The 12,261-nt window shown below is 38.3% G+C and overlaps 1 protein-coding gene across 2 annotated transcripts in view; it reads left to right on the top strand.

Annotated features, from left to right (window-relative positions):
- The window catches only part of PPP3CA (protein phosphatase 3 catalytic subunit alpha), a 330,643-nt gene that overhangs the window by 234,331 nt on the left and 84,051 nt on the right, over positions 1-12,261 (top strand). For both annotated transcript variants that reach the window (XM_084626228.1, XM_084626229.1), the window contains exons 4-5: positions 10,341-10,452; positions 11,772-11,917. In XM_084626228.1, coding sequence (XP_084482354.1) covers positions 10,341-10,452; positions 11,772-11,917 — 258 coding nt within the window. The remainder of the gene's footprint in view (positions 1-10,340; positions 10,453-11,771; positions 11,918-12,261) is intronic.

The raw sequence follows: 12,261 nt of genomic DNA, 5'->3' as shown, positions 1-12,261 counted from the left end.
AGTGAAGGGAATTTGCAGGGATGAGAGAATGAGTTAAAAACTAACCTAGGAAAGGCAAATGCCAAGAGATAAGAGTTATGGTATAGGTGTGAAATTGTTGCTGCTTCCTACAATAATAATAATTAACAACAACAACTACTATTTATTAATCTTCTATTTCAGTAGAACCTAAAGGCTTCAACCAAATTAGGGCCTCATTATGCTAGGTACTGTAAAGATGTATATTAAATTATGAGTCCCCACCCCACAGAGTTTACAGCCTAGAGACCCCAATCTTCCAAAGATGTACGCACATGCTTAACTTTAGGCTTGTTGGTATTTCTTTTGATGTTAGTGAGACTGTTCACATGTGCAAAATTAAGCACAGTTAAGATTTTGCAGGATCAAGGCCTAAAAGACAAGTTATCATAGGCAGATGAAACAAACGAGCATGTTTATTTTCTGGATAGAATGATACAAGGCATAGCCTCTTGGACTGACTGAGACTTTCTCCACCACTTATCTTTTCTTTTCCCTCAGTTGCTCCTCTGTGCTGCTTTACGTAGAATAACAATCTTTTGCAAAGTAGAACATCTGATTAGGTAAACTCATTTCCTAGGCTCTTATCTACTCATAATGTTTCAGGATTTTAACGGTGGACTATGGAACTCTCAATTTGCCCTTTCAAGCAAAGTCAGTCCAGTTATGAATAAAACTGACTCAAATAAATAACACAGGCCAGTATTTTTAAATCCAAAATATAGTGGTGACATGAGTGACTCTGCAGCCAGGTAATAGGTCAAAAGTTTTGATATGGATCTGAAAACTCTTAATTCTCTTAAATCATCCAGAAGGTCAAACCTCTAGTAATCTATGCCATATCATATATGTATATGATGCTTTTCACCAAACTCTTAAAAAACCCTGACAACTACAATGTACAAAACATTCAATGCAGTAATATTGTGTACTTATTTAAATAAGATTTTATAATTGCCCATCCGTGCCCTCATTCAGAAATATATAGAGGCTTAAATCTTTCATCAAATTTCATTAGAGAAATTTTAAGCATTTTTGACATGTTTGGCAAAACAGTTCAGACCAAATAAGAATGGTCTTAAACTTCAAAACAAACAAAATATGAATATTTGAGGTTCATAAATTTACATACTTCTGCTTTTGCTGGTATATCATCTGGAAACACAATCCCTGAAATTGCAGAAGAAACTGGCCCTTGGTATTTCCAGCATGAACCAAGTAGTTCTGGAAATCTTGGAGAAGAGTCTGATCTTCAGAAATTTCCACGCTGACTTCCAGACCAAAATTTGGTTTAGAGAAGCATCTGAAATTTTAAATCCTTATGTGAACTCAGCCTATTAAAAATTATTTATCAATAGCTTCCAAAAAATTAGTTGCATACAAGTAAATACTGTTGTCAAGTACATTCTGGGTGAATAAGTTTGTTACTGAATGCTGAAAAGAATTATTTTATTATCTCCCAAATCCCCCCCTTACCCGCTTCCCAGTGCCGTGGAGGTGGCGGGGCAGTAAGTGCCTTTAACCTTTCCTAGTAGCCTGAATTTTCTAATCTGTTTTCCAGTAAACAGCTTAGTTCTCAATAAATATTTTTGGGCCGGGAGGTAAGAGTTCCTGTGTGAAGTGAGTTTATTTTTCTGGCAGAGTGAATAAGGCTGTTCTTGAAATACCTTAAATATCCAAGGTTCTCCTCTGCATATTGCAGAGATCTTTCCCCTTGCCTACAATTCTAGTTACCTGAAGCCTTATTTTTCACCAGTTTTGGTGAAGAAGCCTAGATCCAAAATGGTTTATTTTCCAATTGTACAGAAGCCCAGCTTGAAACATCTCTTTATTTCAGGGCAAGTTGATGCCCTCTGTATTACTGAGCAATAGCAGACTCAATTCTGATATTCCAGGGCAGGGTATGGTAACAGTGATATCACCATGCCGCTGTACATAAAAGAAGCAGCACTAGGCTCTCAATTAGCCTGACATCAAATGGGAGTTTTGCCTAAGCAAAGAATGAAGCCTGGCTCATCTCCAAGAAGATCTCCTCGTGGAGCTCCCCCAATAATGGGAGGGAAGAGGTTTGCTTTCTCCATACCTACTGACTGAGTCACAGGTGTGTCCCCAGAACTCTGAGTCTGCTCCCTTTCTCCAAGGCCCCATGCGGTCTCCACCATCTCTTGGGGCCCCCACCACTCCCTGCAATTCCTGGCAGTGCAGCTCTGTTGGAATTATGCTAACAGAGCCTCCTGCGAAGGGGTTATTCCCACGTGCAGAGGGTGAAAAGGTACAGAAGGGGCTCTTATGATTTCCAGGTAATCTCCATGGGAGCGGGTGGAAGGATGATGCAGTCCTAATAGCCTGCCTGCTTTTCCTACCCCTTTCCCCTGAGCAGATTGCAAACACACAGAGAGCCCTTTGTGGGCCATAGGAAAGGGAGGGGATTATGTGATGAAGGAAGCTGACCACCCTATCATCACCCCCATTCTGGTTTGCAGAATAAATCCATGTGCCGAAGCAGAGATGTCCCTGGGACAAATTGAGCTCGTCCAGATGGTCCTAATTGCACAAAATTGGGATTACAAAATAAAAAGGTGGCCTGATTCAAGAGAGAGAAGTTCAGATTGAAATCTAACTTCAAACTGAAGTTCCTAAAGTATTTGTTTAAAAAACTAAGCGAAGCACTTCAGAAAATGGATTGTATTATTTGTTAGCTCGCCTTGTTTTGCTTTAAAAAGAGAGTCTCTATAAGGAATGAACTAGGGATTGCATGAGCTGAGCAGTTAGAAAGGAAAATAACTGCAGCAGCAGTATTTTGCATATGATCATTTAAAATAAAATCATATGGGAAACCAGTTAGAAGAAAGCATTTCAGTAACTAAGCCTAGAGGTGATAAAGGAGCATGCAAGTGTCAAAACAAGATGATAAAGCAGCCTGGGAATATTCAACAGATGGTAAAAAGACAACTTAATGTCTAAAATATGCTTCTCAAATAACACATTAAAATAAAAACAACTCTGATTCTGGCCCGGGGAGTGAGGAGGGGAGGAGGAATGGCTACATTGTCGATTCCACAGGGGAAGATTAAAAATTCCACAACAGCGGCAACACAATTCTTTTGCCTTTTTAAATTGTAAATATGCTTCATGTAACCTCTGGATGCATGTGCATCAGATATAAAATGACACAAGATAAAACAGAATGAAATTCACAAAAAGGCAACTCAACAAGAACTTATGTCTCTAGAGAAACACCAGTTCCTACAAGTACCCCCCCCCACCCTCCACAACCTCAGGCAGAACTTGAGTTAAGAGACAGACCCTACTGCATGCCCTGGAAGCTCCAAGCCCCCACTCCTGTGTGCGCATGCACACGTGCACAGAAATCCTGGCCCCATTAAAATCGATGAGAATTTTGCCGTTAACGTCAGCGAGGTCAGGATTTCACCCTCTTCCTCTGTAGGACAAGATCTGAAGGCTGGTCTGCACACACATTTTGTATCTGTATAAATATTTCAGTTAGGGGTGTTAATTTTTTTTTTAAACCAAAATAGTGATACCAGTACTATTTCTAGTGCTGGTGCAGTTATGGGTCTAATGGTACCTTATATTGGTATAGTGTATTCCCCTTTCCTTAACTTAGACCAGTATAAACATTTTTATACCAATATAACTGCCTCCATACTAGAGGTGTTTACCACTTTTACTAGTATACTTAAAACGGTACACCTTTTAACCTGGGCTTTGTCTACATATAAATCTAGAATTAAGGGGCCATGCTGATAATATACTGTCCACAGTCATTTAGAGATTAAATAAAGGATTGTTAAAAAGACAAGTGCAAGTATAGCTCACATTATTCCTTCCAATGTGCAATACCTCGCATTTATCCACAGTGACTATCATCTGTTACTGTGTTGTCCATTTATCCAGTTTTGTGAATTCTTCCATGTTACCAGCTCTCATGATTTTATCACGTCTTGATATTTGATATTTTTAAAAACTCCAGCTCCTGGAGGCATGTTATGTGAGAATCTCAGCGTTTGTTTCTAGAAGAGTTAGTTTCTAGCCCTTATGGTTATGGAGAAAAACTAGAAAACATTATCCTTAAAGTCTCAAAAACCTGAAGCAAATAAAAATAATCAGTTTTTTTTAAAAATTCCCCTGATGATGAAAACAAACTTGTGATTTTTCAGCATCTCGCTTGTGAATTTTGAATGCTTGATACAGGCAATGCTGGGTTTTTCTGATGTTTCTCAAAGCCTTAAAGATAGATTTAGGAATAATCCACAGCATTTAACTGTTAAATAAAAGCGGCGTTAAGTAGGCTGCACAGATATCAGTGATGGATGACCCTGTCAAAACTTTAGATTTTATATATGATTTTTTAATTTAAATTACTTCTGCATGATATGCCTATATTTAATAAGAACCTTCGTGAGACCACTTCACCGTAATAGTAATAAACACTTTGCATTTTATAGCACCTTTCATCCAGAGAACTGGAAACATTCGGTAAACATTAAGCGAGCTTCACAGCATCCCTGTGAGGAAAATCAATATTGTGATTTACATTTGGCAAACTTGTTAGCTGAGGCACAAAAACATTAAGGAATTTGCCTGAGGTCACACACTGAGTCAGTGGCAAAACAAGGAGCAAAACAGAGGAATCCGTCCATTATGCTGCATTCTAACCAGGGGGCAACACTGCCACCCACTGTAGCATATGGGGCGCTGAGGGAGCACGGTGGGTGAGGAGTGACTAAAACAAAGGAAATGCCCAGAAGACACAGAAGCTGCTCAGGTTTTAATAAAACCTTGTGATCAGCCATATTTAGACACAACAAATCCAGCATCTTGGCAGGGGTTTAGACTAGATGACCCTTGTAGTCCCTTCTAACCCTATAATTCTCTATAAAGTGTGGTCAGATCTGCCTGGTACCTGCATAGGGAAAAATCACCAGGCTTATAATTAGAATAAAATGTCTTCCTTAGAAAGAAACACAAACCTTCAATGGGGAAAAGTGGCCTCTTTAACAGAAGAATAACTCTAGCAGTTTTCAGTGATAGGAAACCCGAGTCTCACCATTTAATGACCGATTTATACTAACAAAATATAACTTGTAAATGTAATTTACATTTAGTAAATTAAGAGGGGAAAGGTCCGTGTATATGTTGTGACATTAAAGTGTGTTTTTACTCTGAAATGTGACTTTGTATATAGTACTGCCTTGTTCAATAGACCTGCTTCCTGCTTGTGTGTTCAGACATAACTGCCTACTTTGGCTAAAAGATTTTTACTTCCGTTGCTAAGGTAGAACTAGCTAAGAGGGAGTGAGTTGGCTGCTAATCAGTAGAATAGCACACTAAATTAGAATTTTGAGACACTGTGTTATGCAAATGTCTCTGAGGGCACAATGTTAATATGCTGGCCTACATTTTTAACAGTGGCTTTTGTAGTCTTTGGTACCTAACTTGAGATGCCTTAAAGTGACCTGAGTTTCCAAAAGTGCTAAGCACACCAAATCAAGCCCCTTTTAAGGTGTCTCAAGTTGGGCACTGAAGAGCACTAGTGGTGTAAAAATTTAAACTTGTGCAAACCCCTGGCTTCATTACTGCAGAATTTATTATTAGTGATGATGATTCATATGATGGGGAAAAACAGCTTGACTTTCAGCTGGTAGGTAGAAAAGCCACCGTTTCACTTTTATATACTCAGCACGTCTCTAATGGAAATAACTGAAAGACACTAAACATAAACCACATGATGCAGTTTGTTGAGTTATATTTTAAATACTTGACCATTATTGATAAACTCAGTGTGCGACCATATGAAAACAGTTCAGAGATCTGTTAGCAGTGACCAGACTGGGAGGTCACTGCTATAAATTGTCATAGAGGACCACAGAGGAAAATCAATATGAATAATGAATATTTTCCATGCAAAACCCCAAAGGGGAGTATATTATTTTGTTTAAAAAATACTTTGTTTTTAATCATGTTTACAAAAAACAAAATTCCTATTTTGTCTCCTTAATAATACTGTGGACTATTAAAACTGAAAGGAATTTTAAATATCTAGGGTTAGATCCTCAGCTGGTGTAAATCATCATAGGTTCATTGACTCAATTGAGCTACGCTGATTTACACCAAATGAGGATGAGTTCTCCAGTCTTGCACCTTCTGGAATCATTAACAGCTCTGCAAAGTGGATAGAAAACATTATGAAATCAGAATAGTTGTTTTTTACATGTTCTCTGGCGTCACTGTTCTTTTTAGCGTACATGCAACATGCCTCAAGTGGCACGTAACCAGGAATCTTCACAGAATTTGGTCCGCCAGTTGGATCATTAGCTTTTCCAGGTTGGGTACTAACGTGGAGTGCCACGTGAATGCTGATCCACTGTGCTGAGATGTAAATGATTACGCCAGGTGCAAGGCAGTGGAGATCACCCCCCTCCCCTTTTTTTTTAACCATTTATTCAGTTTGTGTTTCATTTAGTCTGTACATAGAAAATAGGTTTATCAAGTAGTTGTTCTCATTCACTAGAACAGTGCTACAATGTTTGGGATGCACATAATATAGAGGAAAGTTAACTCTAAAAGTAACACTTGGGCCTTAAAAAAAACAAACCAACCCTATTAGCTATTGTAAAAAATTTTGTTAAAAATAATATCATTTAAATGTTAGGCTTGAATTGCGTGACAGTATCAGAGGAACAAAGGACTTTCCCGATGGATCAGGAGGTCATCTAGTCCAGTATTCTGTCTCATCTGGCCTATTGGTGAACATGAGCCAAAGTCCCCTTGGCTTCCCTCTGAATGAAATGTAAGGCACGGACAATACAGAAAATGAAAAAAATGGTATTAGTGAGAAGGGGGTAAAATGGCAGAGGACTCCGATGGGGGAGGTTTGGTTGGAAGTTGGGACTTCATGGGGACATGCTGCCCTCTTGAAGCTTGCCTTGTTCCTCAACACCTTCCACGCTGGGGCCCCTGTCTACAGTTGCTGCCTAAATTGCACAGCTGTTCCCCCTGCTGGGAGGAGGCTGGAATTGCAGCCAGCTAGTTCTTTAGCAGGAGAGCTAGGTGGCTTTCCTTAATTCTATAGCCAGCCTTTTATATGCAACTTGTTTGCAGTTTCATTTATATTGTTTCCTTTTTTTCACAAACAGACATATCTTATTTTTAGTATTTTTCCTAACTTTCCAGCTACATAAGAGAGCAAAGGAAGATGCAAGAAACCACACCATTGATAAATCTGGGGTAATCTGTCGCCTCAAGGAAGTCTCCCCCTAATCCTTAATAACTAAAATCTCCATGCTTCCAAGCTTAAAACAATCTTTATCTCCCTCCCAAAACTCATCTTTTAGCATTAACTGTTATAACTTTGGATATTCTGTTATCTCGCTGTGTTTGTGTCTAATTACTTTTTGAATCTTGCAAATTTCTTGGCCCCTTCCAAAAAAAAAAAAATTGAAAAACCTGTTAACAGTATAGATAGATGTATGGAAGAGGTCCAGAAGGCTTACACTCCTCTAGTTTTTAATAACAAAGCATCTCTTATATGAAATAAAGTTTCTGGGCAGCGTTTGTCCCAATTTTTGAAGTATCAAAAAAGATAAGAGATGAATCAGCAAGACCCATAGCCTGAGGTTAACTTCAAAAGCTAGAGCTCTCTTTCTTTCACTGTAATCTAGAAGTGTGTGATAGTCAACCCCTTTTCTTTCCACTGCTTGATATTTTGGGATTTAAGCAGTGTAACACGCCCAAAGAGATCAAAGGGTTCAAGAACTCCTGAACACATGATAAAGTCAAAAGATGCAGTCACGGTCAAGCTATTAAAATAAAATTAATGTTTATCCATTGAGATCATACCTCTATCCTCATTAAAGTATAATGCTGAAAGAATCCTTACAGGTGCAGAAACCGGCAGAAGGCTCCCCACAGGTACTCTCTGTGTGTGTAGATGTGAACCCTAGGATAGCTGAGTTCTGCCTCCCCATAGGCACATAACCCTTCGGGATGTCCACAGTAATTTAATACTGATTTATGTCTGACTTAGTTTACCTGGTTTCTGCCTCTGCATTTTGACATCCTTTCCTGTTCCCCCACCCCCAAGAAGGTGGCAGTACTGTCCAGGGGATGAAAGGAGGCTGGGCAAGCTGCGAAGCGTGCTGTGTTGATGCAGGCTCTCCACTCTGAGGAGTTGGTCTGTGCCGGAATTTCCAGGATCGACTGGGTCTTTAGGTAGCATTCTCTGCTCCTTTTATTAGTGCACTCCAAACCTCGGGAATGGAAGCATGAAAATTTGCGTGTATAAACTCAAAGCTTCCAGACCTTTATACATACTTAGCCCTAAACTCACGAGAAAATGTAGTAAGAAATAATTCACTTTGGTGTTTGCGTTGTATGTAACTATAGATACAGGATAAATAGTGTTTTACAACAAGCGTGAAAGAGTTAAATCAATTTTTAACAAAGGAGGGAATAAAGTAGAAACTGAAACATTCAGAGATTAAAAAGATCATGAATAGCCTCATCTTCTTCCTCCTTATGACCAAGAAATGTCAAATTATGAGAGAGAATGAAATCACCCAAAATGGTTCACTAAAAGCAAGAGGGTTTCAAAGTGTCAATTGAAATGCTTCAAAAACCAAACTCTCTCAAATCCCAGATCATTAACCAAATACTGTTAAAGTATAGGTGAGATTAAAAAAAAGTATAATAAATACATTTGGTAGATTAAATCAGTCTTTTTATTGTTGTCATAAATATAAAGGGAAGGGTAAACCCCTTTAAAATCCCTCCTGGCCAGAGGAAATCTCCTCTCACCTGTAAAGGGTTAAGAAGCTAAAGGTAACCTCGCTGGCACCTGACCAAAATGACCAATGAGGAGACAAGATATTTTCAAAAGCTGGGAGGAGGGAGAGAAACAAAGGGTCTCTCTGTCTGTCTATATGCTGGTTTCTGCCGGGGATAGACCAGGAATGGAGTCTTAGAACTTTTAGTAAGTAATCTAGCTAGGTATGCGTTAGATTATGATTTCTTTAAATGGCTGAGAAAAGAATTGTGCTGAATAGAATAACTATTTCGGTCTGTGTATCTTTTTTGTAACTTAAGGTTTTGCCTAGAAGGGTTCTCTATGTTTTGAATCTAATTACCCTGTAAGATATCTACCATCCTGATTTTACAGAGGTGATTTCTTTACTTCTATTTACTTCTATTTCTATTAAAAGTCGTCTTCTAAGAAAACTGAATGCTTTTTCATTGTTCTCAGATCCAAGGGTCTGGGTCTGTAGTCACCTAGGCAAATTGGTGAGGCTTTTTACCAAACCTTGTCCAGGAAGTGGGGTGCAAGGTTTTGGGAAGTATTTTGGGGGGAAAGACGTTTCCAAACAGCTCTTCCCCAGTAACCAGTATTTGTTTGGTGGTGGTAGCGGCCAATCCAAGGACAAAGGGTGGAATATTTTGTACCTTGGGGAAGTTTTGACCTAAGCTGGTAAAGATAAGCTTAGGAGGTTTTTCATGCAGGTCCCCACATCTGTACCCTAGAGTTCAGAGTGGGGGAGGAACCTTGACAATTGTATATGCTAAAACCTGAATTCAGGCACTTTCTTTTTCTCCTGCAACAGACATTGATCTCATTAAAACCCAAATATTACTTAACTGGGCTAACATTTTCAAATCTTTGTGCCTGTGGTTATGTACTGTTATACAAGGGCCTAATTTTCAATGATGCTGAGCACCTTAATTTAAAGATTGTAGCATGAATTCACCCCAGACTTTGGAAAGTTTTCTGCCAAACCCTGTTGCTCCAGGGTCCAGAACCTGCCAGCACTGTCCACCCGGTGGGTGGAGCTAGACAAACCATGGGTGATTTAACTCCGCTTCTCTGACTGACTCCAGACTTGTGCAAAACTGCCAGAGTTCTCTACAAGTTTTTGTGTACAAATTTTTCATTTTGATGAATTCAATGATTTTTCACAAGTGCTTATGAAATTGTTCCAGGACAATATTTTGTTTCTTCTGTAATGAAATGCAGATTTTCCTGTGAAATGGTTTTCATGGCAGATTTCTGTCTAACCCCCCAGACAGAATGGTTTTATTTTCACTGGATATGCAAGTCTCAGGAGTTGTAGTACACAAATGTGTGTAAAAAGAAAATGTCACTTAGCAAGAGTATAAAACTACTTTGAAGCCTAATAATTTCTACGAAGCATGGGAAACAATCTGCATAAAATATATGAACAGCTGGGTATACCTTTTGAAAGTAGACTAAAATATTTTATACCTTTGTCAATCACTGTCACTATTTTCATGTTTTTGTTTTACAGTGTGTGCTGTATTTGTGGGCCTTGAAAATCCTTTATCCCAAAACACTGTTTTTACTTCGTGGGAATCATGAATGTAGACATTTAACAGAGTATTTCACATTTAAACAAGAATGTAAGTGTGCTTTAAATTCACAACCTCTTCCATATTACATTGTAATTGTTTGTTACTTAGTAAGTACTCAAGTAGTACTTAATGTCAATGATTTTGCATCCTTAAACCATCCTTCTCTGAAGGAAAACCCACTGAAGGAAAAAATATAATACAAAAATCTCTGTTTCAACGTATGGCAAAATGGACAGGATTGGTAATACAAAGGCGTTACAAGGACTGTGTTCTTGTAATCATGGGAAGTCTAAAGACATCTGGGGAAACTTCATCAAATACTGTAGATGTTGGGGAAGCCACAGTTTCTGCACTTCTGTTCTACTTCCAGGCCCCGGTGCCTGCAAAACAAAAAGCATTATTGTCTTGGTGTCTCTGCTACCATTGGCCTCTTAGTGCACAACTGTGCACTGTCTCTTCGTTCAGTTTGGGGTCGGAACAAATAACACTTCTTAACATTACCTTTCCAGGTAAGCTAATGTAGGTTGGAGAGGGATTGTAGTCCTCCACCAGGATTATTGTTGTATTAACGAATACTGGGATACTTCAAAGATTCTTGGCTGTAGACCTTGATTTGCACAATGAATAACCTGTGTCTGCAGTAGTATAAACTGAAGCCATTGCATGAGTCCACATTCCCAATTTAACATAAAGGATGGGAAAAATGTTAATTGGCTCAAATGCTCCATGGTTTACTGAGTTTAATATGCATATTGGTAAATTAACATTTTGGATTCATTGTATTAGCTCATTCATTTCACAGTGATGTTTCTTCAGATAATTAATTACAAGAATGTGGGTTAAAGTTTAGATTCCTTTGCATAGAGCTGTTCTTTATGGGAAATCATTTACTAGAGAAGAATAACTTTTCTACAGCATTTCAAAGCTTTCTATGGAATTTCTTAACAGCAATATAATTCTGTATTAAATTTGTTGGTTTAACACTTCTGTAGAAAGAAAAATTCTGTATTAAATTCTATAAGCTTTTAGACTAACTTCTATGGAATGCTGTTGAAGTTCTATAGAATCTTAGTCGTTTCATCTCTATTAAATTATGTAGAATTTTTCCCACAGCATGTAGAAGTAACCCTGATCCCTAGTGCCCAAAATGTGGTGGTGGGGGGGGGGGGAGACGGGACTCAGGACTCAGTATGTACAATGATTTATTTTCTGTAAAATATTATTTAGGATTTAACGATATAGTTCTACTCCCATTGAAGTCTGTTGGCCCTTTCTAGTTGAGAGCAGGACCAAGCCCTTAAATTACAGAAATATTTTTCTTTAAAATACCGAACACCATCTTCTGATACCATCTTACTATCCAAAAGGTAAAATAAAGTATTCAGAACGAGTATATGATGCCTGCATGGATGCCTTTGACTGCCTTCCCTTGGCTGCTCTGATGAACCAACAATTCCTGTGTGTACATGGTGGCTTGTCTCCAGAGATCAACACTTTAGATGACATCAGAAAAGTAAGTCTGGGTACTGTTCAAATCTAATAAACACTAAAACCATGTATTAACAAAACATGAGATTTTTTTTTCAATGTAGTTAATTTGTTTAAGATTTATAGGGAAAACGATTGGGTTTTTCATTGTCACATTGCATTCAAACTAATCTTGAACACTGTCGTCCTTTTCTGGCCTTTCTAAAACAAGAAAAAGGGAAATAGCTATAATTTGTACCTTTATTTTATTGAAGCCACCAAAATCTTTGTCAGTAATAAAATGTAGGATTCCTCATCTTTGCTTTTTGAAAAATTAATGTAAAGTAAAGAAGTTTGGAAGCGTAGTCAAATGTGGAGTCATTAGATCAT

The sequence above is a fragment of the Lepidochelys olivacea genome (assembly GCF_965140295.1).
Source record: "Lepidochelys olivacea isolate rLepOli2 genome assembly, chromosome: 4".
NCBI classification, from domain to species: Eukaryota; Metazoa; Chordata; order Testudines; family Cheloniidae; genus Lepidochelys; species Lepidochelys olivacea.
The sequence above is the reverse complement of the archived record's forward strand: the minus strand, read 5'-3'. Positions and strand labels throughout refer to the sequence as shown.